Genomic DNA, 25,726 nt, shown 5'->3' with positions numbered 1-25,726 from the left:
TCCCCCGCCCCCCGCCCCCATTGACCTCCTCCAGCCCCCACTCCCTCCCCCCCAGGCCTCTGGCACTCTATTGTCTGGGTCCATGGGTTATGCATTTATGCATACAAGGTCTTTGATTGATTATCTCCCGCCCACCCATCCTCCCCTGCCTTCCGTCCGAGATTCTGCACTCTGTTCCATGCTTCCATGTCTCTGGATCTACTCCGTTCATCAGTTTATTTTGTTACTTTGATTCTACATATGAGTGTAATCATGTGAAACTTGTATTTCTATGACTAATTTCACTTACCATGATACTCTCCAGGTCCCTCCATGCTGTCTCAAAGGTAAGAGATTCTTTTTTTTTTCACTGCCACATAGTATTCCATGGTATAAATGTACCACAGCTTTTTTATCCACTCATCTACTGATACACTGGGTTTTGAACCTAGCTCCTTCTGCCTCCAAAGTCTATACTCTTAGCCATTATACTTTGCAGTTTTGTTTACACATAATTTCAAATAAGAAACTAATATCCTATATAATAAAAGGCTTATACGCAAATTGTCCCCACGGACAGGAGTTTGATCTACTGGGAGTTAGATGTGCACTGACCACCAGGGGCCCCAATGAGAGTGCGACCACGGTGGGATGGTGGAGCAGGTGAGTGGGCGGCGCTAGGCCAAGGCGGGTGCGAGCGGGGGCCCCAATCTCCCCGCTGGTCACCTCACAGATTGGCCCTGACCGCCAGTCAGGCCTAGGGACCCTACCCATGCATGAATTTCGTGCACCGGGCCTCTAGTATAAAACAGGGTGCAAACTTGATGTAAGTTGTACTTTAAAGGTACTTACAATATAAGAGAAGAGAAGTCTAGTGCATAGAGTAAGGTATTTAGATAAATGCTTGAATATGAGGAAGAAAAACATTAAGAAAAGATGAAGTAGGAACACACACAAAGATTGATTGCTTGGTTGATTGAGAGGAAGAGAGAAACTGGGCAAAGTTGGAAGCAGTCAGTGGGAGGCGTGGGGACCAGAGCTGCAGCCCTTCTTGCTCCTGCCAAGAGTCCAGTCCATCTGGGACTCTCCAACCCAGCTGGATGCTCATTTTCCTGGTACTTCCAAAGCCAACGCTGCCTGTCCTCCTGGGCTCAGAACTGGGACACATGAGCACCTAGTCCCCCAGAGGGCAGCCCCGGGTGAGCAGGAGCTGTGAGTGAAGAGGAAGGCATGTCTCAACATCTGCACAGCCCCCAGAGAGGCTGGGAGGAGAGCAGTGGGGAACACAAGAGCCCTGGAAGATGGGCCGGGAGAGAAGTGCCTCACCAGACTGGCCCATAGTCTTTTTGTCTGGGCTGAGCCAGGGGTGGCCATGTGAGTCTTAGTTGACAGATGTTAGGGCAGTCCTACTGGCAAAGAGGTAGGGATGCTGCCACCTCACTCTGCCTCAGGAAGTGCTGCACAGTTAGGTTCTATGCCAGTTAGCGTGACTACCGATCTGTGAGCATGGGGTGGGGGCAGGGAACTGCTGGAGACTGACATGAGGGTGGGAGGGAGCATGGCAGAGATGCCAAGAGAGTGGAGGCAAGATCGTGGCATGGGTGGAGGAAAACCCCTTTTGCCCTTGGGTGGTGGCACCACGATAAAGGGGATCTGAGTCACCAGGGAAGGCATGGAATAACTGGGATGGGTTTATACACCCAACTCCCTCACTTCCTTTGGAGTCATTTGGTTGTTTTCAAATTCTCCACCCCTTGCCGGCTCCCCGTCTCTACCCGTCAAATCTGGTTCTCGTGTGTGTATATATGTGCTGGCTCGAGGTAAGAATAAAATGAGTTCAAAACATAGAAAATGGTGACTGACAATTTTTGATCTATAAAAACGTGTTTTGTTTTTTTTTCATATGGTTCAACATGAAGGGGTAAATTAAATATCCAGGTAGAAACCTATCATAAATGAATGTGTTGGTCATTATTCCAGCTCTGTAATTGTGCTTCTGGTAATTAATTTCAGCCAGAGGCTCTGTTCTGAGACAACGTCACTGCTACACCCCGGGCGACAGAAGATTCAAGACAGTGGGTCAAGTTAGTCGCCATCCCACAGGGAACCCCTACAGATGGTTGCCATAGATTTAAGGACCAGCTACATAACTTATTGGGTCTGGTGCAAAATGAAAACGTGGGTCCCTTGATGAAAAATTATCTGAATGTGGGACCCTGTGTGACTGCACAGGTTGCATGGCCATGAAGCCAGTACTTGTTGGCTAAGGGTCAAAGGCCAAGGTCAAGATTACCCATTTGCCTTTCTGTGCCAGCCCCTAACCCCCTTACCCCCCAATTGCTTCCCTCAGGATCTGACCAATGGCATATGAATTGGCAAGGAACTGGGGAAAGAATTTAACTGTGGGTAAATCAAGAAAGGAAGCTTTGGCCTGGCCAGTGTTGTTCAGTGGTTGTCAACCCATGAACCAAGAGGTCCTGGGTTCGATTCCTGGTCAAGGCACATGACTGGGTTGTGGGCTGTATCCCCAGTAGGGGGTGTGCAGGAGGCAGCCGATCAATGTTTCTATCTCTCTATTCCTCTCCTTTCCCCCCTCTCTAAAAATCAATAAAAAACATATTAAAATCTATTAAAAAACATAATCTCGAGTGAGGATTAAAAAAAAAGTTAAAGGAAGGTCTGGAAAACAGTCATTCCATAATGATGCCTAAATCATCTAAATGATTTAAAACCAAAACATGGGGAAACGCTTAATGAAAGAGTCCCCAGGCCTGAGGAAGAGTTGGCGGTCACAGGTGAGCAAAGTTCTGAACTGCCCTCACCTTCCAGGTGCCCTCACTTGACCTCTTATGAAGCACCAGTGAAGAGCCCACTAGGTGAGCTGCCCAGCCCAAGGGTGGGTGGCCAGAATCCCAGAGCCTCACATGTGCAGAATGACTTCCAAGCAAAACACCACATTTATTCAGTATCTTCAGTTTCAAGTTTACTGAGCGATCTGCCAGGGATTGACTTTCTTATAGAGATTGACGCCCCCTGCTGGTACGCTACTAACTAGCACGGCTACTAAACTTCACTCTCAATGTACCCAAATTGGAAAATACACACTTGGGATTTAACCTTGAACAAAAACCAGTGAAAACAGCATGACTCATGCTGCTATGAGTTATATATGGATTTGGTAATAGGTTGAATTTTTAAATGTTTCATGACTCCCAGGTTCCTAATAAAATTTATTCTTTCAGTTCTTTAGCTCAATTATAGAAACATGGTTAACATTTTGAAATTCTTAATGTCCTGATGGAATATTCCTCCCATTTCAGAATGGAGTGGTCACAGTAGGCTTTACAGGGAGGTCACGTGATCCAGGAAGAGGACCTGGGTTTGGGGATTAGACAGCCTACATTTACAATCTGAGTGATTTGGAGTAAGTCTTTAACTTGGACATGTCATTTAAATTGCCATCTCCTGATCAGGGAGGGTAAAAATATCCACCTTCAAAGTGGACACGGGGGCTAGAGATCATGCGTCTGAAGCACATGGAAGCATTCGCTGTCGTTATTGTTACTATATTATTCAGATGTGGGTCTAACTTGGGCTTCAAGGGATGGGGCTCCTGGACCCAGATTCTATGTTTCCAGAGGACAGAGGCTGCATCTGGAGTCCTTTGTCTGATTCAGAGAATTCAACCCTGGGTCACAAGGGCAGGGCTCACACTGGGCATGCGACTCTCTTTTGAACCACACACACGATCTAGGTGCCGTCGTCATGCAATATGCCTCTCACTGGGCACATCTGGATAACTCTACTTCTAAGGGGTATTCCAAGTTCCTTTATTTCCACCTCCATCCTGTTAGCCCAAGCCACCATCATCTCTCACCTGAGCCAAGCAAAGTTCTTCTGTCTTCCCACTTCTACTCCTGCCTGCTCAAAACCAGAGGGACTTATATTTAGAAAGATAAAATATAATCTCATCAGGCCACCCCACCTCCTCCTGCCTGCCCCCCACCTTCCTTGTAATGCCAGTCCCACCTCCCGGCTCTATGCAATTTGTTTTCTCTGCAATCACCCCTTATCCCCGGTTTTCCTCTGGCTACTCCTACCCATCCTCCCGGTGTTGGCTCACACTCTCAAGGAGGGTACAAGAAATATCACATGTCCTTCAAGTCTTCTTGGCCTCACTGTGCAGCACTGAAGCTGTAGTCATGGAGTGTTCTTTCCTTCTCTTAGGGTCTCGCCAGCATTTAGGATGCTCATGAATGACCTGGAACATGAGTGAGGACCTCTACTAGTACTCTCCGTCCACCTGGTCACTGCTCCTGTCCTCACTGCCAACGCTGAGGGGCCCTTGAAGGAAGTGATTCCAATGCTGCAGGATCTTGGCCTTGGCTGGAAGACTCAGAATTGAGCTTCGGGTCTCTTTTTGGGGGCACCCCAAACCATGTTACTGAATACCACCAGTGACTGGGCACAGCTTTCTACTTCTAAAAGGCTCCTTCTCTCCTTCCCTGCTTCCCAAACAAGAGGTAGGCTTGTTTGGGGCATGTCTGCTTTCTGCTATGGACAGGAAGCATAAAGGGCCTGGCCACTTCCTTGGAGAGTGAGAAACATTCAGAAACACAATTCAACTTCAAATTACGTGCTAGAAAAGCTACTTATCAGAAGATCTACCCATAATGGCCCAATCTGGATTAGGTCCCCCCAGTCAGGGCGCAGACCCACTTTACCTGGTCTGTGTGCCCATTCCTTGGATACTGTGTTGGCCTAGCCTCTGGTCTCAAAGTGGGACAACTCTTGGTGCCACCACTTTCATAGCTGCTGTGGGGTCTGCCGTAGGCTAGACTTCAGCTGAAGTCACATCTTTGCTCACCTTTCCCCTTGCCCTATCCTGCTGCTCCAGAGCACAGCAGCCTCTAGCAATCCTTTGCACGAGAAACTCTGCCTCAGGCTTTGCACCCAAGTAACATCCAATTTTCCTTCCTAGAGTGTCACAATTTGATATTATGACTGTATGGCTCCTGGTTCAATGCTTGTTTATCCTACTAAACAAAGGCAGAGGCCCTGTTTATTTTGTTCATTGTTGTAGTCCCAGCACAAAGCCTGTGCCTCCCACACAGAACACACACATGCTTTCACCTGGATGTTTGGATCACAGAATTGTTACACAAGGTTTCTACTGAAATCCCCAAATCAGCTCACTTGTTTGTGATTTACTTCTTCCTCCTAAGAGCTCGGTAAACAGAAGGACCCAGTGAAAACAGGATGAGAAGAGACTTCAATTACTCAGTGTTTTCAGTTTTTCAATGATGGATACCGAAGTATAAGCCAGGGCTTCTTCCCAGAGTTTACAATCTAGACAGAGAACAAGGCAGACACCACTTAACGGAGGCAAATAATTCCAAGGAGATAATATAAGTGTTCTGGAAAGTACAAGTTCTCATACAATACATAACTAAATACTGGCTCCATGGTGTTCTGGTTATATCTCAAAGGGCTCTGAGAAAGTCAATCCCATTACTAGATAAAACTAGTGGTTCCTCTAGCTTAAGATCCTTTCGGGAAGCATCAAAAGTGGTGGGGAGAGCAGAGGAAATGTCAGATTCTGTTTAATTTATAAAAGTATCCAAGGTATGAAAACATCATGGGGAATCTCAGGCATCCCAGCAGTCAGTGAATGGGCTTCTGAATGGCTAATACATCTCCACACCCCCTCAGACTGCGTCTCCAAGTGGGGTACATGGGAAGTTAGTCATTCTTTTTAACCTGGCTCCCTCCCTTAGCCTTTTCCTCTCATATCTTCAAACACCTGTCACAGGACACACACAAGCAGATGGGAAGTGTTCAACTTGGACAGTAAAGCAAAATTAAAGGCAAATGTTTAACCAAACATGTTTAAACACAAGCTAGCAAATGAAGAACTTTAGGTTCAAAGAGCCAAATATTCTGCATTCCTGAGAAATCTCAACAAATTTCCCATTCTGGTATTTCCACACTGCACTTTGCTGCCACAAATTAAGTGGGTGTACATTTTTGAGTGTTAGATCACTAAAAGATTTCAATTAGGAGGCTGAAAGAAAACATTCTGTATCTCTGTATTAAAAAAAAATTTCTGTCCATGAGAAGGGAGCCAGGTGTCAGTTTCCTACGGGGGGGACGTTCTCATGCAGGTACTGTAAGGCCAAGTCGGTCCACTTCATCTCTTGTTCTTTAACAGATTCTGTGGTGCCACCGTTGTCCTGCTCAGGTTCAGGAAGCTCATTCTGAAAAGGTACAGTGGATATTCAGGACGACAGTAAACAGTACATTAACAAACCCCTTAAAAGTCAAGAGCACATAGAATTAAACCGAGTTCCTAGAAACAGGTAGCATAATTGGCAGAAATGTATCCTAAAGAAATAGCCAGAATAAAAAGGCGTGAGGAAGTATCATTCAGGTCCTCTCCAGAAGGAATGATGGTCTTATGGCTCTAGCATTTGTGCAGGAGACTAAGGGCACAGCTTTTGGAAACTACCAGGCTCCAAGCCCACCACTCTGCCGCTTGGGTTACTCAGGCAAGGTATTCAAACCCTTGGAGTCTTTGTTTCCTCTCTGAAAATAAGAGAAATGTAGCCATCACCTCCTAGGACTGCCGTGAGACTAAACACTGTGATTTAGATCAAGTGCTTAGCACTATGCAGGACGTCCATGTTCAAGGAATATTTGCTATTATTGTTAATGGCTGGGAAAACAGAAAAGAGCCGTTTTAAAAATTCTATTAAGGGGCTGCCTTCATAGAATATCACATTTGCTGGCATATTCCTTAAGCACAAGAAATGTATTAAGAAACTACCCTGCACCCAGCATGCCTAGAGTATAATGGAGCTAAGTGGGGAGCAATGAAAATGTAGCATGAGACTACCCCCTAGTGGTGGAGCCGGGCAAATGACCAACGCATATCCAGCCAGCATTTTCTTAAAATGCTAAGCCAGGGGCCACACTTAGTGTAGAATGTGGAATAATTTCCATATATATCCCCCCAGCTTTATTGAGGTTTAATTTACACATAACATTCTGCAAGTTTAAGGTGTAAAACATGATTTGCTACACATATAATGTGAAATAATTACCACAATAAGGCTAGTTAGCACATCCATTACCTCACATAGCTACCATTTTTGTGTGTAGTGAGAACTTTTAAGACAGTTTCCTTATATTTTAAATGTAAATGTATTACTACCAGGACTCTGCTTTGTATCAGAGTTCACTGATACTAATATATTTCTTTTTAGTTATCTGAATTTACATTTCTTTTAGGGTTAGCAAACTGTTATTCACTATCCAGACTTATGATTTTCCAATGGATTCCAATTTGCAGTATATGAATATATTCTTCTTTAGAATTATTTTAATATATATGTAAAATGATTTATTTATAATATAAGCATATTTGAATCAGATACATCTTGCTCTACAAGCTGAGAGAAACTATCACTTATTGTAAAGTAATAATACATTTAAACTTAAAAGTGAAAGCTTGGTTCCAATAATTAGTTATAGCTGACAAAGCATAAACAAGTTCTTGCTTAATGAATTATTTAATTCAGAAGCAGGCAACTTTGCTTAATTTCATCCCATCTGTGGTATGTGTTCTAAAATGATGTCTTTCATTTGGTCATGATTGTCGCTTCGCAATGAATGCCAACATATAAAATTGCATATGTGCTTGGAAAACAAACACAAAGTATCATAAATGCAACCATCTATTATGGTACACTGTAAAAATGACCACAATTCTTTGCAGCTACTCTATAAAAAGGCAGTGTATTTCCCCATCCCTCGCTCTCTTTCAAAGACTGTAAAGCTCTGAGCCTCTGCACAGTCCCCACTGCTGGAGGGCCCTTGTCCACCCCCACTAAACTGCTGGTCCTCCCTTATGACCAGCTTAACATTACTTTCTCTTTGTGGCTTCTCCTAGACTAGGAGCCACTTCCTATACCACGGTGGCTGTTCATGACAACCCCCTTAAAACCTTTATTATAACAAGTATTTATTTTTGTGTGCTTCCTCCCGAGACTCGCAGGGGCAGAAAGTGTATCTTATGTTTACATAATCTGGCACACACAAGGCTTCCAAAGACACGCTTATGGAATGAAAGAAATCCAAGTTCACAGGACAGGATCTGGAGCCTCACAGACCCAGGTGTGAAGTCCAACTTATCAGCTACTCAACCTTGGGCAGGTTCCCCTCTCTGATCCTATTCCTTCCCTGTAAAATGGGGATAACAGCACCATCTTGCAAGGCTGTTTCAAGATTAGAGATAATGTATGTCCAATTTCAACCTCCGTCCATGGCATAAAACTGTTTTTCACTAAATGGCAGCTATAATTCTCATGACCCTCTCTTTTGACTATTTTTCTAAAGTTGAAATAAGCTGTGATTTATTATGTGATATGTGTATTACTCATTGAACATATTATCATCTCTTATTCTTAAATGAAAACATTGTTGAGCTAGATTTTCTTTCTCTGTAATAGCAGCAGCAGTCTATCTGTAAGCTCTATCTTATTAACAGCTCTTCTCAGGTTAGTTGGCATACTTGAAAGAAAAACATTCCTCTATGATATAAATAGAATATTTAATAAGCACTTATACAAGCTAAGCTTTTAGATAATTTACTACATAAGTTTAACAAACTCTTTGCAGGGCAGTTTCATAGAGAGCAGGCAAGTGTATTCCAGGAGCCTATTGATCCAAAGGCACAAGGAGAAAAGCCAGATTTTTTTTTATTATTTTCCAGGGAACTTAGGATAGGTGTATGTTCTAAGCATGTGAGTTTTTAATAATATCAACAAGCCAGTGGTAGGGAAGTAAGAAATACCATATAGCTTATATGGCACTGCTTTGTATTCTTTCCCATCTTATGCATTAAACCCTCATTATCTGGCTTACTGGCTTTGGTGTAATTGACAGAAAAGGCTCAGAAGACCTGGGTTCCAGTCCTGGAATGACCCCTAACTAAGGTCACATCAGCTTTCCGAACCACATTTCTCTTTAAATAAAAAGTCTAGATCAGTGGTTCTCAACTTTCCTAATGCCCCGACCCTTTAATACAGTTCCTCATGTTGTGGTGACCCCCAACCATAAAATTATTTTCGTTGCTACTTCATAACTGTAATTTTGCTACTGTTATGAATCGTAGTGTAAATATCTGATATGCAGGATGTATTCTCATTGTTACAAGACAGCCTACCAGTGGTATTGCCACATCCTCGTAGGGCAGCTTATCTTCTCGCCAAGCATCGTCAATCAAATCCAAGATCCTTCCATCTCTCTGTACTTCACTGTCCATCCTCCTGCAGCTCTGATCCTGTCAAATCTGTCAGTCAAAGAGATTATTTCTAAAACACAGACTCAGGAGGTGATGTAATCCAGCACTAGGATCCCCCAGGCTTCTTAGCCTGGATGTGTCGTCTGGCATAATATCACCCTGGGAAAGACTTGTCTTCTCATCTGCGTCAGGTGACAACTTATTTATATGTAATCACAGTCCCTCCTTTCTGTTGCCCCTTCAGCTGGTAAATGCTTTGTAGTGTACACTGAACATAGGACATGGCTCAGACCAGTGTCATGTGACAGGAAGGCAATACATTTGAGGGCCTCTGTTATAAGGGCATGGCACATCTAGAATGCAGCTTTTCTTTCCCAACTGGCACATTCCCCTTTCCCTTTCAGGATGCCTTTGGTGAGTCCCTGACTCATAAGCAAGTCTCCTCTCTGGTCCCTGCAGCGTTTCCCGCACCATTTTTACAAGAGTCACCGCCTGCCTTGCCTCAAATGTTGGCATTCTTAGCCCAAGAAGCTAAATGATAACACTGAATTATACAAAGTGACCAACAAGACCTGACAGAAATCCTCAGCTGAGCTTCTAAATACATGGCCTCCTATCTTAAGGTGGTACTCAGGCTGGGCCCTGAAAGCAGCACCTCCAGGTGAGCGCTAGTGGCAGGGCTCCATGCTGCTTGCTTTCCCTTCCCTTTGGGGTGACTCTTAATGCTGCATGCCCTTCAATGCCTGGTCGATACTTACTTATCATGCTGATCTCCCCCCGCCCCCCTTTTACTTTTCCCTACACAGCTATCGCCAGCCTGGAAAGGTACCTCTGGGTTCCTTGTTTCCAAGCTTGGGCTATTCTTCATCACAGGCATCACCCTATTGTGCTCCCTGCTACAAAACAGCCATCCTGATGGCCTGCTGGTCAATGGCACCAAAAGTACTCGTAGTCACTCCCACCTCTAAGAGGATGAAAACTCATGCAAGAAACCACCTTTGGGAGAGGAATCCACCTCCTTCATTCACATAGGCCCGTGCTTGTCTCCAACAGTATGACTGCAAGATTGCCCTGACACGTGGAAAATAATTATGCAGGTGGGACCAGGGGAAGGGTTTTTACCCCCATGATAAGGATCCAGACAAAACTAAAGCCCAGCTACTTCTGCACCAGTGAGTCAGATGAGGTCTTAATGTTTCCCACAAGAATTAATCCAGCATTACCCAGTAAATAACTCAAAACAAGGACCCAGCTTTAGAAAATTTACACACAGGGGGTCCTTACCCTCAGTTCCAGTTATGTTTCTGGAGTCCCTGTCCTACAAGAGCCCCCCTTTTCCTGCTGCCACGCCTCTGACCTTGATGCCCTGGCCTCTGGGATACCCTCCTCCCTATTCTCTGCTGATCAAAACCCGATAATCTTGCCGGTGCCCACAAAGATTCTACCTTTTTCATAAATTTTTCTCAAATGATCCCGGCTCCAGCAGGATTCTGCCCTTGAACACTTCCTTCTTGTTCTTATTATCCACTAACCATACTCGGTTGGCTCCGTGACAGACTGCTCAGGGGTTATCACCTCCAACTGTTAATGTGTACATTTTGTATCAGTGACTCAACACATCTTTCCCCTATTTGGCCTCAATCTTTTTTCACCTGTCACTCCAACACCTCTAAGCCTATCCTGTCCGTCCTCTACACTTCAAAGCCTCTATCCCCCATCACTAACCTGTACTTTTCCTTCCAAACTCAACGTGGGCCTAAGATCACCCGGGTCAACACCCCATTTCTAGAGTAAGGTGCTAAGGTGTTTCCACTCTTAAGGGGCTGGAAAGCATCGGGGCAGGCACTGCGTCCAGGACGCGGCCCCTGTCCCAAGCCCTTGCTGCACTGGGCAGAATGAACCACTACCAGTTTCCTGAACAAACTTACACGTGTGGGTGTCCCGATCCCGAAATGCTCGTTCCTTTCTTTCCCTCCCCCTCCCCCCGCCCCAGCTGATCTAAAAAACTAGGTTCCTGCAGGAGACCTTCTGCAAGCCCCGGCAGAGCACAGCGCCCCCTCCTGTGCAGCTCCCAGCTCCCAGCACGCACTGAGTGGGCCCCGATTGGAAGCTGGTCACACCGCCGGTTCCACGCTCTTCCCAGACACGCGGTGCGTGCGTTCGCTGGGGCAGGGGCACGTTTTATCCATCTCTGTGTTTTATAAATACTTAGTGACAAGATCAAAGCAAGAAGGGCTTTTCCCTCGCTAGAAATGACCCTCGCAGGCCACCACCAGCGGTACGGCTGTGTGGGGCCGCCCACAGCACCCACTTCCGGCTTCGGGCTGGATAGACCAAAAGCGGAGGCGGGGGAGGTACAGGTCCCGGCCCACCACGCAAGCCCCTTTCTACCCGACCTGGCCAGCGGTAAGGGCAGTGAGGAGGAGGACAAAGTGAAGACAGCGGCCTCGGCCGATGGGAGTGGAGGGGAAGTGTGACGCTGAGGAACGAGCTCGTTCCCGCTCTCCAAAACCGAGGCTGGGAGCGCGGGAAACCCTTACCGACCCGGCGCTGCACCCGCTGCCGCCGGAGCCCGCCCCTGCACCACGTGACCGGCACGCCTCTTCCTCTGGTCCCCGGATGTGAACGAGCCCATTTGCTTGCACGGAGGGGAGGTCAGGAAGGAGGTTGTTCCATTAAAAGTAGGGGGGCAGGGGGCGGAACAAGCGTGCGGACGGCGGAGGCTGGACGTCAGGTTGGGCGTGACGCGCGCGCGCCCGGCCGAAGGTAACGGCGGGAAGACTCGGGCGCGCGCGCGCGCGCGGCGGCCCCCTAACCGCATGTGCGCTCGGAGGATGGGCGAGGGGCGGGCGTGTCCTAGTCCGGAGGCGGCCCTGGCCGCGGCGGGGCCCTCGGCCGCGCGGGTCTATGGCCCGGGGCTGGCCTCCGCGGCAGCCCGCAGGCCGCCAGGCCCGCCTCCCCCGCCCCGGGCTCGCCCCGGCGCCCCGCCCCTCGGTCTCACCGCGTACGGCCTGCGGACCCGCGGAGGCGGACTTGGCCTCGCTGGGCGCGCTGTCCGGGCCAGCCAGGTGGTCAGCCCTTCCCCGAGGCCGGGCCGGGCCGGGGTGGGCGAGCTGCCCCCGAGCCCTGGGCTCCCCCGCACTTACCCTCCTGCCTCGTCTGCCCCGTGTGGTTGGTCAGCTTGCTGCTGGCGTTGTTGAGATTCGGCATCCTGCCGCTTCGCCCACGGTGGGAGGGTTAGCCATTCAAAACAAGTGGATTCGTTTTTAAACACATGAATGTTAGTACAGGAGGGTCTGAAGTGGGGGAACCCTGAAGGGTGGATTGCTCCCTGCAAATCATGGCTGGGAAGTCAATGATGAGTGAGGGTGTGACGGGGATGGTGCCCTAGGGGCACTCTAATAACGACGATGTCGTCGCAGGTGCCCCTTACAACGTAAGAGTGAAGATGAGCGAGAATTCGGTGACTAGTCTTCATTTTAGTTGCAGTACACTTATTTGCACAAAGTCGTTTTTCTTGAGCCTGACCATCTGGTTCCTGAAACTTTTAAGTGTTATTTTATTTCTCTTAATAAATCAGTGTTATAGAGAAGGTACCCTATAGTTTCACAGTCCCCCACATGCTTGCACTTAATTTTATAGATAAAAGGAAATCATAACAATCATCAGCTACACGTTACCTTCAAATAGTAACGTTTAGATTTATAGCTGTAGCTTAAAGATATAGTAAAGTGTATTATTTTATTACTTGGAATGTGGATTTGGAATCTTTAGATTGACTTTTATCCTGACCTGCTTGTCCTTTGTATATTATCAGTGATCAATATAATTTCTATATATAAAAGGCTGATATGCAAAGTGTTCCCTCAGGAGTTTTCTTGCTTGCTATGATGTACACTGACCACCAGGGGGTGGCGCGAAGGAAGGCCCCCAACCCGTGCACGAATTTCATGCCGTGGGCCTCTAGTGTAGTAATAAAGACAATGTAAAATGTGTTAAAGCCTTATAAACATTGTCACACTGCCCTTTAAAATGTATGTAGATTCAGGTTGTAAAAATTATAATTGTGTATGTCAATTGTACCGATTCAATTTTCCTCCCACTGAAAGGATGACTGCTTGGTCCTTCCTGTTTCCGGTAGTAGAGGTGGCCTATGTAGTCCACTCTCAGAGCTTCCTACTCTAAAAGAAAGGTCAACCTGATACTGGTTTCAGACACTGAATTTTTTTTTTTTTTTTTTTTATGTTAGGATTGCTTTTTTTTCTTCTCTCCAAGAGCTAGGCTTATATTTTTCAGTTTTGCAAAACCACAGTACTGTCATCCACCTATGAAAATTAATAAAAATTCCATAATGTCAGTATTCAGTCTGGGTTCAGATTTCCCCTGTCCCTTAAATGTCTGTTTATAATTAACTTGTTTGGGTCAAAAATCCCATGGAGATCCACATGTTGCATTTGATTGATACACCTTTTAAAGCTTTTAAATCTAGCTTCCCCTTCCCCTTAACATTCTAGATTTAGCTAATTACATCTGCATTAACATGTACATCTGTTTCCTTTTTTTCATTAAACTAGTAGATCTAGAATTGTACTGTCCACTATTGTACTCACCAGCCAGCCGTGGCTATTTAAATGAATTAAAATGAAATAAAACCAAAATTTCAGTTCCCTAGTCACATTAGCCACATTTCAAGGACCTGCAGTCACAGGTGCCTTGTGGCTACTGTTTGGTGTAGATAGAAAATATTTCCATGATTGCAGAAATATCTGTTTAACAGCACTGATCTAGAAGCTTGATCAGATTCAACCTTGATATATATATTTTGGTTGGGGCAGGAAGGGGGGGGCACAAGGGAGGAAGCTAGAAGGGGTGGGGCAAGGCGATGCCCTATGGTGCAGTGCACTTCCTGTTGCATTAATTATTAGAGAGGCACACAACAATTTGTCCCTCTTTGTGATGTTAAGATTGAGCAGTATAGTGGGTTCAAGTGTTGTCAGCCCCATCCATTCATCATGAAATTCCCTGTGAGCCCTTCCCTTAAAAGGGAAGTCTCATGGATTTAGATTGCCTACATCCATGAATACATTAGGAGTTTAATGTGGTGATTTTATAATTCTGTCATTCCTTCAGTATTTATTAGCTGGAAATCTTTCATGAAGAACTTTCTCCCACCAGCTATTTGACTACCATCTGTTGTTTGAAACACAACTTGTACAGGAGAGGCAAGAAAAATGCTTAATTCTTTCCCTCTATTTTCAGACTACAGTAATGAGTTGGTGGCCTAACGACCTCCAAAGGTAACCATGAGGGTTTTTGCCTTTTTAAGAAATCATCATGAACTTATTGACTTGAATATATTTAAACTGTTTCAACCTATTGCAGTCATTTTTTGTTTTTTGGATGCTCAGATTGTCCTGTATTTTGGCCAGTGGTGGGCCCTTTAAGTTGGCTCCTGTAGACTTGATGTGACTCGTGGTCTCTGATAATTTCCTCATTTTCTGGTAAAACGTTCCTGGCCTATTTATATATTTCTGGCCACCAAGAAGCCTGGTTTCTTTGAGTGGGTGATGGTATTGAGAGACCACAGTCTGGGTGCTAGAGGTACTCTTGCTGCGAGGTTGGTCATTAGTTCTAGGTTTACAGTGGCCAGAGTTAGGAAATACATTTTATAAAGAGATATATACAGAATTCACACTGATATTTCCAATTTAATTTTATAAGTTTTTCCTATATTTGATTTTATATTTTTATCTTTTCCTCTTTTGCTAAAAATATTGGTACCTAATGTCATTAACATAATTACTTTTTTATTATCCTATATTTTATATATAACTGTTTCAAATTAACATCACCAATTTTATTATCAACAATATGATTCCTGAGTAGTATTCAGGATTTCTTTGCAGTTCTTTTTTATCCTTACTATATACTCCATTTTTTTGGATATATATACGGTACAATTATTGCATTTTGAAAACATGAAACAAATATATTGTTAGGCTGTCAACCTGATATCTAGTTGGTAAGTTGGTTTATTTAATTTTGTTTTCAGTTTTTCAATCTTGCTTTTTTCCCATATGGATTTGTTTTATTATATGTAAACCATTAACATAGTTCCTATAAAACAGGTACCTGTAAAACAAAGTACATCCCTCTTTTCTCCACCTGACTCCCTTTCTCATAGGTATCATATTTAGTAGTTTTGGGTTTATCTGTTCCTTAAAACAAATGCATCACACACACACATACACACACACACACACACTCCCTTCTAAGATAAAAGGTGGTTTTCACATATACTGTTTTTATCTTGCCTTTTTTTTTTTTTTGCCTAATAATATATGCCTTGTAGAGCCCTCCACAGAAGTATGTAGAGATTGTTACCCCTTTTTACAGCTTCATAGTATTTTATTGGTGGATGAATATTCAAATAGTTCCCTGTTGATAGCATTTGTGTTTTTTTCGACTATTGCAAGTAGTTGTGCAATGTATATTCTTGTGCATATGTGACTTCGTATTTTTGCCTATGTGTCTTTGGGATAGTTTCCTAGGAGTGGCATTTTTTGATCAAAGGGTAATAAATGCATGTATATCGGTTTTAGGTATTGCCAAAATCTCTATAGTAGTTGTACCACTTTATATTCCTACATGCAATGTACATGGGTGCTTATCTTCCCATACCTCATGAGTGTGTATTGTCAAACTTTTACTTTTTGGTTACTATAATACAAAAGAAATGCTAATTCAATGTAGTTTAAATTTGGTGAGCAAGGTCATTTGTCTTCTGCCCATTTTTCTAGAGATTTCTTCCTCTTCCCCCCATTTTAGGTTCTCTGTGTATTTGAATAATTAAGCTTTTATGATAAAACTTTCAAATACTGTTGTCATTTGTCTTTTAACTTTGCTTATGGCATTTTTCCCATGGAAAAAAATGTATTTTTTAAACACTATATTTTTATTGATTTCAGAGAAGAAAGGAGAGGGAGAGAGAAACATCAGTGATGAGAGAGAATCATTGATTGGCTGCCTCCTGCACCCTGTTTACTGAGGATTGAGCCTGCAATCCAGGCATGTGCCCTTGACTGGAATTGAACCTGGGACCCTTCAGTCCACAGGCTAACACTCTATCCACTGAGCCAAACTGGCCAGGGCAAAATGTATTTTTATTTACTCAGATTTCTCAGTCTTTCCTCTTATTCTTTTTGGATTTTGAGTCACAGTGTAAACAGTGTTTTACATATTTATTTTGGAAAATTTCTTTGATACTTTATCTGCTGATTCCCCCCGTGCAGCCCCCGCCTCCCCCCGTTTCCCCACCTTAAGTTTAATAAGTAGGGACCTTTCTGGGCAGTGGTAAATTATAAATTATTGATTTTTTTGGAGCAGCCATAATATATCTGACAGAGCCATCCATCTTTATAATCATAGTAACACCAAGGCAGGTAAGGGACAGAGCATTATATCCATCTTTAAATGAGAGTTGATGGGTAGACATGTCCTTTCTTTTAGTACACATTTATTTGTAATTCCACCCAGAGCTTTTTTCTTCCTGTGTCCCATTTTGTAAATAATTTTATCTTGGCCATATACTCTAGATATTTTTCCTGATCTGTAAAATGAAGAGGTTAAATTGGAGGTCTCAGATCCTTTCTAGCTCTTAAATTCCCAGAAATATGTTAATGAATTTCAAGGATTTGCCCATTACCAGTTATCCTATTTGGATTATTTCCCCTTAAGATTAAAAGTGAAAGCCTGCTTCCCAGACTTGGTGAAAAAGCTTGTATTTCCTTTAATCATGCTATTCCAGATTTCGCTGATTTAAAACAGCTTTGATTTCAAAGGATAGTTTTAATTAATAACTTTTGTTTGTTGATGTCTTGCTATAAATGTAGAAATGACTAAGATTGCCGTGCAATAATTGTAGAGCTATACAATTTCCATTGAACCACATTATCATTTTATGTTAGTGGCCAGGAGTGGCAGATTACCAAACAGTAATTACTTAAATTTGTATTTAATATTATGAACAAAAAATAGTTAACTTTACATAATTATCACATGGCACAGGCAAAGTAGAAAGCAAAGTGACATAGTGCCTAGAGTTGAATGAGTGCCAGATTGGTCAGGAAAGGAAGTAGTGATATAGCTATGAGAAACTGAAATGAGAAAAGTCCTCAGAAAATCTAAATCCTTGCTGTTTACCTGATCCTAAGGAATGAGAATAAATGGTGTTGACAGCTACTCACGCAGATTGGTGAGGGTATTGTTAAAGAAACACATTATACGTTAGTAAGATTATTTTACACGGAGAATGCTGCTGCTCCCCCTCACAACCTACCCCCACCTTTTAAAAGAAGGATCTCTTTGTCTTAGACCTGTGGTTGGCAAACTGCGGCTCGAGAGCCACATGCGGCTTTTCGGCCCCTTGAGTGTGGCTCTTCCTCAGCCTTAGGAGTACCCTAATTAAGATAATAACAATGTACCTACCTATATAGTTTTAAGTTTAAAAAATTTGGCTCTCAAATTTCAATCATTGTACTGTTGATATTTGGCTCTGCTGACTAATGAGTTTGCCGACCACTGTCTTAGACCATTATTTTGAATTCTGAAATAGCACTTGTCCTCCTCATGTGGACTATTTTCACTATTGTGCTACTGCCACCTGGTGGCCATGATATTGATGTCATACTTAGTTTATATTTTTTCCTGTATTCAGACTTTTTGATTTGGTTTGATTTTGTTTATTGCCAAGAAGACTCTATTGAACCAAAAGAAGATATGAAGGTATTTTAATATCTGGAATACTGTAAAATACATAATGTTGTACCTTGGCTGAGACTCAGCAGTCACACTGCCTATGTTTGAATCCTAGGACTATAATTTGTAGTTTACCAGTCAAGTTATTTAACCCTTGAGGTCTGTTTCATCAGAGTAATAGTATCTGTCTTTAATGAGTGTTGTGAAGAATTAGATAATATATACAAGGCAAAACAGTTGAGTACGTACGTGTTGACTTTTTGCTATTATAAATATTGCTAATTATAATGTCACCCAGAAAATATATCAATGTATTATATATTATTAAATGTGTATTATTAATATATATTACTAAGTATATTAATGTTTAAGAATAACATGACCTAACTAAATGTAATTTTACTAATGATAATTTTGAGTAATAGCACTTTCCTACATATTTAATAAATACCATGTCTAGTTATCAGGAGGAAGCTAGTTACCCTGAACATTTAACTGGCTACTAGAATCCCATGGAAAAGCTGGAAGAAACCTTGGAGATTATAGTTCAGAGTCCTCATTTTACAGATGCAAAAACTGAAGTCCAGGGACACAGCTAGATAGTTGCAGAGCAGGGTTGCATCCTGGGTCTCCATCTGCATGGAACTGGGTGAAGGCTGCCCTGCCTCTCAGTTCCCTCGAGTGGGAATCTGGGCTGTTTGGTAATTGACCATGTCATGGTTTGAGAGAAAGTAGAGTAGAACATGAAAACCTTTCTCTCTAGGTTTTTATTTTGTCTAATGAAGGACAAACCAACTAGAAAAAATCCTCTCTGTCGTATTTATGTATGAATAGTTTAACACTCCTGATAGAACTTTAGAAGTAGATTGAAATAACACAGTGGCCGTATTTTCCACTTTTCTCATTCTCCTCTGTGCTTTCAGGAGAATTCCTCTGTCTCTACATTTTCATTCTGGGGAAAGAACATTTTTGGTCATTTTTTTTCTTTCCATACAGGACTATTAATTCCTTGAAAAGGGCCATATCTTTCATCACTATAAATCTAGTGGTTAATGCACCATTGAATTCTTCGTTGAATGAAAGAATCCTTAGAGAAATAGAATTTTTAAACAGGGCATTAGGACAAAGAGGCAAAACCTCCACACCACAATATTTGGGAATTAACTAAAACAGCGGTTCTCAACCTGTGGGTCGCGACCCCTTTGGCGGTCGAACAACCCTTTCACAGGTGTCGCCTAAGACCATCCTGCATATCAGATATTTACATTATGATTCATAACAGTAGCAACATGACAGTTATGAAGTAGCAACGAAAATAATTTTATGTTTGAGTCACAACATGAGGAACTGTATTTAAAGGGCCAGAAGGTTGAGAACCAATGAACTAAAAGATTAACTCAGGACTGAGTCTTGGAAGGTTTAAGAAAAAAGCATTATTTCAGGAGTGAGAAGTGATTTGACATGACTAATATTTTGAAGATTTGTGATAGTAGGGAGAAATCTACAAGAGGTATTACTAATCATGGGCACTTCTGAAATTAAGGGCGGTCTTTCCTCTCTCCTCATCTGTCTTTATAGTATCTTTCTCTTTCTATGACAGTCTCTTCTGTTTCCCTTCCCTTCTTTCTCTACCTGGCCCTTCTCTGTAGTTCTCCAGCTATGACCACTTTGCATAGGGGGATGGGTAAAGGGAGGGGAACTGACATAAGTTCAGCCCAAAGCATCTAGCACATGCCCAGTTGAAATGCTACACTAAGCTCTGGAGCTGCAGAGATGAATAACATTGGCTTTCTGTCCTTGAGGGATGGACCGTAGGAAAAGGATGCATTCCACTGTGAAGAACCTGTTAAGGACTAGGAAGAATGAAGTGTGGAGGAGGGCGGCTTTCAGGGGAGGGAGGGTCTTCTAGGAAGCGGCCAGGGTTTGTCCTCTTGAGGTTGAGGAGGCTATCCTGTGATGGACCAGGGAGTTCAAGCTCAGGGCACTGAACCTGTTTATAATATCTCAAAAAACAACACCCACCCCCTCCAAGCTACACCTATTCTCTGATGTGTGTGACCCCTAATTTCTTATGCATGGGGATTTATGTCAGTGTCCCTCTGCTGCCAGCATCCCACCTCCACCTCAGGCCCACCCTGACGTTAGGAAGTAGGCATACAACAATGAGGCATTTGATTTCAGGCATGCAGGGAGAGTGTCAACAGCAGTTAGATCCCTTTAAATCATTTTGTTTTAGTCTGAATGTATTTTGTCCTAATATTTTTGGAAGTTATATGCCCCTACAGTCATCCTAAGAAGCACTGCATTTTCTCATTGTTATTTGTATGCGTTCATTCACATTCTTGTCAGTTGGAATGTTAGAACTTAAAAAATGAATTTTCTCCTGACTGATGTTTTTCCTTTTCCAGTTGCCAAAACAAAGGGGATTTGGCGATGGAGGCTTTGTTGGAAGGAATACAAAATAGGGGGCATGATGGGTAAGTTTGCTTTTGACCTTAAGCGTCTCACTGAATTTAAGCAGCGTATCTGAGTGCTGCCTCTGACCATTTTGTGCTTTGGATACAGAAGCAAAAGCGTTGAACCAAAGCGAAGCTGATTCGTGTTGTTTGTGAAGAGCGTCTCTCTGGGATTTTGGCCTCATCGCAGGCGTGTGAAGCTGGACGCTTGCTTTCATCCCTCTTTACATTTTCTACTCTTAAAAAGCAAAAGTAGAAGTACAGAGGTTTTGTGAGACCAAGCAATGTTTTTTAAAAAAGTATTTAAGCCTTAGTAGTTGTGGCTCTCTCTGACCACTCTTGGAAGCCTTTTTACATTTCTTACATCGGTGTCCACTTCTGTCTCCAACTCTGAAATATCTGGCGTCTCCTGAAACTTCGCAGGACATCAGTAAGTTTACAATAATCAGATAGGTTGCAGCAGGTTTCTAATAAGGTGGGAAAAATAATTGAAATAAGTCTGACTCAAGGACGACTTTCTTGAAACAGCTCTTAAAATTGTATTATCATTTCCCCAATAGCCTAGTTGCTTCCAAAACTTTTTATTTTGACTAGCTGAGACTATGACATAAGCTGGCCGGGATTCTTCCTGAAAGCTCCCCGAAAATATTACAGAAGTGCTAGTTGTTGGTTGTCAAAGTCTAACTTACAAGCCAGACCCAAAACATCAATTTTGTGTTTGACCCCAAAACTTAGGCTTTAGGTTGGCTGTTAGAGGAAGATAAAATATTTTGTGGGATAAGTCATCACCTTAATATATGAACATTAAAAGGAAAAGCTCAGAAGTCCTGTTCTTTGCTTCTGATAATTTATTTATTGGCATTGTTTCCCCCCAGGTAGGTTTATATCTGCTATATTTTTTGCATCTGAAAGATGAAAAGCCCTCTGACATGTCTGTGTTAAGGGTCTGTTCTTACTTATAGGGGATTTTTGACATCCTGTGAAGCAGAACTACAGGAGCTCATGAAACAGATTGACATAATGGTGGCTCATAAAAAGTCTGAATGGGAAGGGCAGACACATGCTTTAGAAACGTGCTTGGACATCCGTGAGCAGGAACTTAAGTCTCTTAGGAGTCAGTTGGATATGAAACACAAAGAGGTAAAGCAGTTGATTTACTCCTCTTTTTAATATTTTGACATTAAAGATATTTCTTAAGTATTTGTTGAAGAAAGCATTTTCGTGTCTTTAGTTTCTATGTTGTCTTGTAATTCTAGTGGTTTCTTTTAGAAGAAAAATTCATTGTGAAAGTGCCCCAAAATATTAATATTTATTTCAATGGTCTTGTTACTTTGGTCACATATAATAAATATATATATAACTTCTTTATGAAAATGTGAATTGTATCACATGATCTTTGTATAACCTCCATCCTATAAGTCTGTATTAACATTCACTGAATTTAGTGAACATAGTTTATGGTCTCACTGTATGCCTAGTTTGAAAAAGTAAGCCCAGAATTCAATAATTTGCCTCTTTTGATTAGATCTAAAACAAGATTCAGAAAACCCTTTTTTTAAAAAATTATATTTGCCCCTGTTCAAAATTAGGGGAAAAGAAAGAACAAAGGAAAATAAAAATTACTTGATATCTCACCACCCATAGTTTTTGGTGATTTGGGGGAGAAGTTTAATATTTGCTGTTAGCTGGTACAGTAAAAATACACTGACTATTGGAAGGGAAGCAGAAAGCATTTATGTAAGTGCAAGAATTGCCTCTGAATTTCTGGCATGGATGGCAATCTTAGAAGGATTGGAAGAGTTGTAGAGAAACACTGGTCCCAAGCCCCACTCTGTGTATATATATCTCCAAGTCATTTATTGTGGTATAAACCCATGAAAGAAATTCCTGTGTGTGTGATTATGGGAATATTTAGTCACTTTGAGGCTGTTTGAACTTAATTCTGTAGCTTAGTTTGGATGTCAAGGGCATTATTGCTATTTTTTAATACCGTAAAGAGAAATTATAGGTTCCATGTTAAGAATTTAAAGATTACAGGTTTGTCCTGGCACATAAAAGAAATTTAGAATTGTAGCTGTCTGGTCAATTTGCCGCTTCATTGAATGGACTGCTGAAAGTAGATTAATTTTCTAGAACTAAAGTGCTTTTACCAAACACTAGTAATGGGAATCTGTTCCATAGTTTGTCTGTGAAATTGTGTTGAGCCCTGGCCAGTGGCTCAATTGGTTAGAGCGTTGTCACATACCCAGAAGGCTTCGGGTTGGATTCCTGGTCAGGGCACATATCTAGGTTGCAGATTTGATCCATGCAGGAGACAACAGATAGATGTTTCTCTCATGTTGATGTTTCTCTCGCCCTCCTTCCCCCACCCCCCTCTCTCTCAAGAAAAAAAAAATCAATAAGCATATCCTCAGGTGAGAATTAAAAATAAATTGTGTTGGTAATACCATGTTCATATTCTACTTTGAAGAGTAAATGACATAAGAACTAGAAAATAAGGCTGCAAGTTTTTTTCATTCGTATTTGTTTGCCAGCTTAGAAGCAGTTAGTCCTGTGGTATAAACCAGTGCTGCTCAGGTGATGGGCCCATGATGAGATCAAAATCTTGCAGCAGAATGTCAACCAGTGCATTGCGTCCTTCACTTCATAGAAGGTTTTGCTATAGAAAAATGTCATTTGCACTAAACTGTGTGTTTGGTGACACAGTTGATTTACATTCTGCCTCAAGCTCCTGGTACCTGCTGGATTGCTGTTGTGACTAGTGCCAGCCCGTCTGCAGGTCATATGTGGAGGAGTACTAGTATAAACAGCCATTTTGTAAGTGGATGCTTTATGATTTCTGATTATACTGCTGGGACTGGGTTGGTTTTCATGGACCTTCTGCTGCTGTTGCCTTCTCATGCCCTACAGAGCAGGTAGACTTAATGAAATGAGTAAGGGATTTGGAGTCCTGGCTCTGCCTCTTTTCAGCTGATTGGCCTTGAACAAATAATTTAACTTCTCTGAGCCTATTTCTTCATGTGTAAAATTAGGATGAAAACCCTAAGTCCCAGTGTTGTTGTGAAGATTGAGTTACTGTTTAAGAAAGCACTTTGAAAACTATAAATTGTATCTAGAATCAGTTATTTCAGCTCTTTTGTCACCCATGATGACCATTTCAAACCTTGGCTCCCATTTCTTTACCTATGCCATCCCTCACTCTCAGCATTTAACCTTTTTCTCCCCCACCTTTTCTTTTAAGAAATTTAAATATTTTGAGTGCTCACTATGAGCCAGACCCTGGTACATAAATAAAATTAAACAATATTTTTTCATTTAATATTTATATTTTTCATGTATAATAAATACAAAAAAAAGATTCTACAAGGCTCATAGAGGAAAACAGAAATTATCTGCCCAACCCCCTGAACCTGGGATTTCTGCTTCTCTGAAGCAATCATTTCAATATCTTTAACTCTTTCTTTTGTATTCTCTTCATGTTTCTAAGTAACATTTTATACTCACATATCCTTGTTTTCAGGCTTAGCTATTTATCTAATGACTTTCTACTATGAAAATTCAGGGTTTTTCTCTCTTCCATGCAATTTCCACTTCCTCATCCTGCCAGGATCATATGTCTTAATTTTTGGTTAAGCTCAGTATTCAGTATTTACGTCATGAAGATGGTAAATATTATTCACAGCTGTATATTCACAGTATTATTCACAGTAGTATAATGATAATTAAACTACTTCTTATATAATTTTTTGTTTTCTGGGAATTAATAATTGTCTCATTTTCATTTGCTTTTAAAAAATGAACCTATCATTGATTCTTCCCAAATTCTCTGATACAAATGTAAGTCTTAGTGTTTTCAGGCATATCAGGTAAAGTATTTTCTTTCTTTTTGAGCTTGCCATTCTCAAATATGATTAAGTGACTCTCTAGACTAGCAGTATAGCTTCATCTTGGAAACTCTCTTCACTATTATTCTGGAGCTTTTATACATTTATTTCTTCATTTTGGTAGAACGTACTTTTATATATCTGAAGATATCTTTATTCTCTTTTCACATCTGATTGAAAGTTTGATTGGCTGTAGAATTCTGCTTGAGAAGTAAATTTCACTCGGGATGTTTTTAGTTAAATGTGAATTTTTCAGACTTGAACATTTGATAATGGCAGACTAGGCAATTTGGGCCAGTTTACCTTCTGAGGACAAGTACGTTAGATTAAAAAAAAAAAAAACTGCTTGAAGCAGAGTGCTCACAAGATAGTGAAGGCCAGGTCTAGGCTGGGCTAGAGGTCCACAGAGGTGAGTTCCAGGGTTTGAGGCAATTATTAGCTGAAACTAGAGAAGGCAGTTGAGAGGATAGAGACTGAATCGGTTTTTTAAATAATTTCAAGGGATTAGGAAAATAAAGGATTTGATGTCTAAGGTGGCTCTGAATCCTTCCTCATTTTCAGTCAGAAACCTGAAAGGAGTAAGGATGGGCCAGATGTAGAACAGGTCCTCTTCAAACTGCTACCAAAATGCAGACATTTAACTCTCTGTCCCAGCATCTTCCCATACACCTAGAGGTTGCTGGTTCAATTTTGGGTCAGGACACCTACCTGGTTTTGGATTTGGTCCCTGGTTGGAGCATGTATAGAAGGCAACCAGTTGATGTTTATCTTTCCCTCTCCATCTCGCCCTTCTTCTTTCTAAGTGTGTCCTCTGGTGAGGGTTAAAAAAATCTCTGAATTAGTTTAAGCTGATCCTAGAGTGCTACTGTCCCCCCAGGCAGCGCGGAATGCTCGGGCTTCTAGGAACCTGGAAAAAAACAAACTTACATTTTCTCCAAAGGAAAGGAAAATCACCATTCTGGGTCTTGAATTATTTCTTCAAATAAGTTTGCAAATATAATGCTTGATAACCATTGAGATAGTAACCTCAGACATATAAGAAGACAAGACAACAACAATTTTAAAAAGGAGGGGCAATAAATTATAGAAATTGACCCAAGACAAATCTAGATATGGGTACTATTATGCTTAGACTTTACAGTAGTTATATGTACTGTATTCAGAGAGACAGAAGATTAGATCAAGCAATTGAAAGAATTGGAAACTAAAAACAACCACAATGAGTATTGAGAAATAGAATAATTAAAACCAAGGTCTTAATTAGTAAACTGGAAGATGGCTCAAGAGAAAATGTTTAGAATACAGAGTAGACAAAATGATAGCAAATATAGAAGAGAAAGTAAATG

General features: G+C 41.9%; 2 protein-coding genes across 8 annotated transcripts in view; one reads left to right on the top strand and one right to left on the bottom strand.

Annotated features, from left to right (window-relative positions):
• Positions 1-5,835: 5,835 nt before the first annotated feature.
• Positions 5,836-12,443, bottom strand: ANAPC13 (anaphase promoting complex subunit 13). Of its 4 annotated transcripts, none has more exons than XM_081106546.1 (3): positions 12,430-12,443; positions 9,206-9,331; positions 5,836-6,236 (listed from the first exon to the last, which is right to left on the bottom strand). In XM_081106546.1, the coding sequence occupies exons 2-3, from the start codon at positions 9,302-9,304 to the stop codon at positions 6,111-6,113; spliced, it is 225 nt and encodes a 74-aa protein (XP_080962672.1). In that variant the 5' UTR covers positions 9,305-9,331; positions 12,430-12,443; the 3' UTR covers positions 5,836-6,110. The 4 variants fall into 4 exon arrangements, with proteins under 4 accessions (XP_080962672.1, XP_080962669.1, XP_080962671.1 ...); XM_081106543.1 differs by lacking the exon at positions 12,430-12,443 and adding an exon at positions 11,824-11,898; XM_081106545.1 differs by lacking the exon at positions 12,430-12,443 and adding an exon at positions 11,680-11,799.
• CEP63 (centrosomal protein 63) overlaps positions 11,900-25,726 on the top strand; it is a 40,378-nt gene continuing 26,551 nt past the window's right edge. For 2 of the 4 annotated variants that reach the window (XR_013996818.1, XM_081106541.1), the window contains exons 1-3: positions 11,900-12,049; positions 20,449-20,517; positions 21,459-21,636. Coding sequence is in view for 2 of the 4 variants with exons in the window: in XM_081106541.1 (XP_080962667.1) it covers positions 20,474-20,517; positions 21,459-21,636 (222 nt within the window). In the remaining 2 variants the exon portion in view is untranslated. Of the gene's footprint in view, positions 12,050-14,542; positions 14,581-20,448; positions 20,518-21,458; positions 21,637-25,726 lie in introns of all 4 variants that reach the window. The other 2 variants (XM_081106540.1, XM_081106542.1) reach the window with 2 other exon arrangements.

The sequence above is a fragment of the Myotis nattereri genome, assembly GCF_964212035.1.
Source record: "Myotis nattereri genome assembly, chromosome: 14".
NCBI lineage: Eukaryota > Metazoa > Chordata > Mammalia > Chiroptera > Vespertilionidae > Myotis > Myotis nattereri.
Note: the sequence above shows the minus strand (reverse complement) of the source record. Positions and strands in the feature narration are given on the sequence as shown.

Bases quoted from the DNA above. Each gene is read 5' to 3' on its own strand.
- ANAPC13 (XM_081106546.1), bottom strand. From the start codon at position 9,304: ATGGACAGTGAAGTACAGAGAGATGGAAGGATCTTGGATTTGATTGAC. The intron at 6,237-9,205 runs GTAGGCTGTCTT...GTACCTTTTCAG, and splicing joins AGGATGTGGCAATACCACTG to AATGAGCTTCCTGAACCTGA.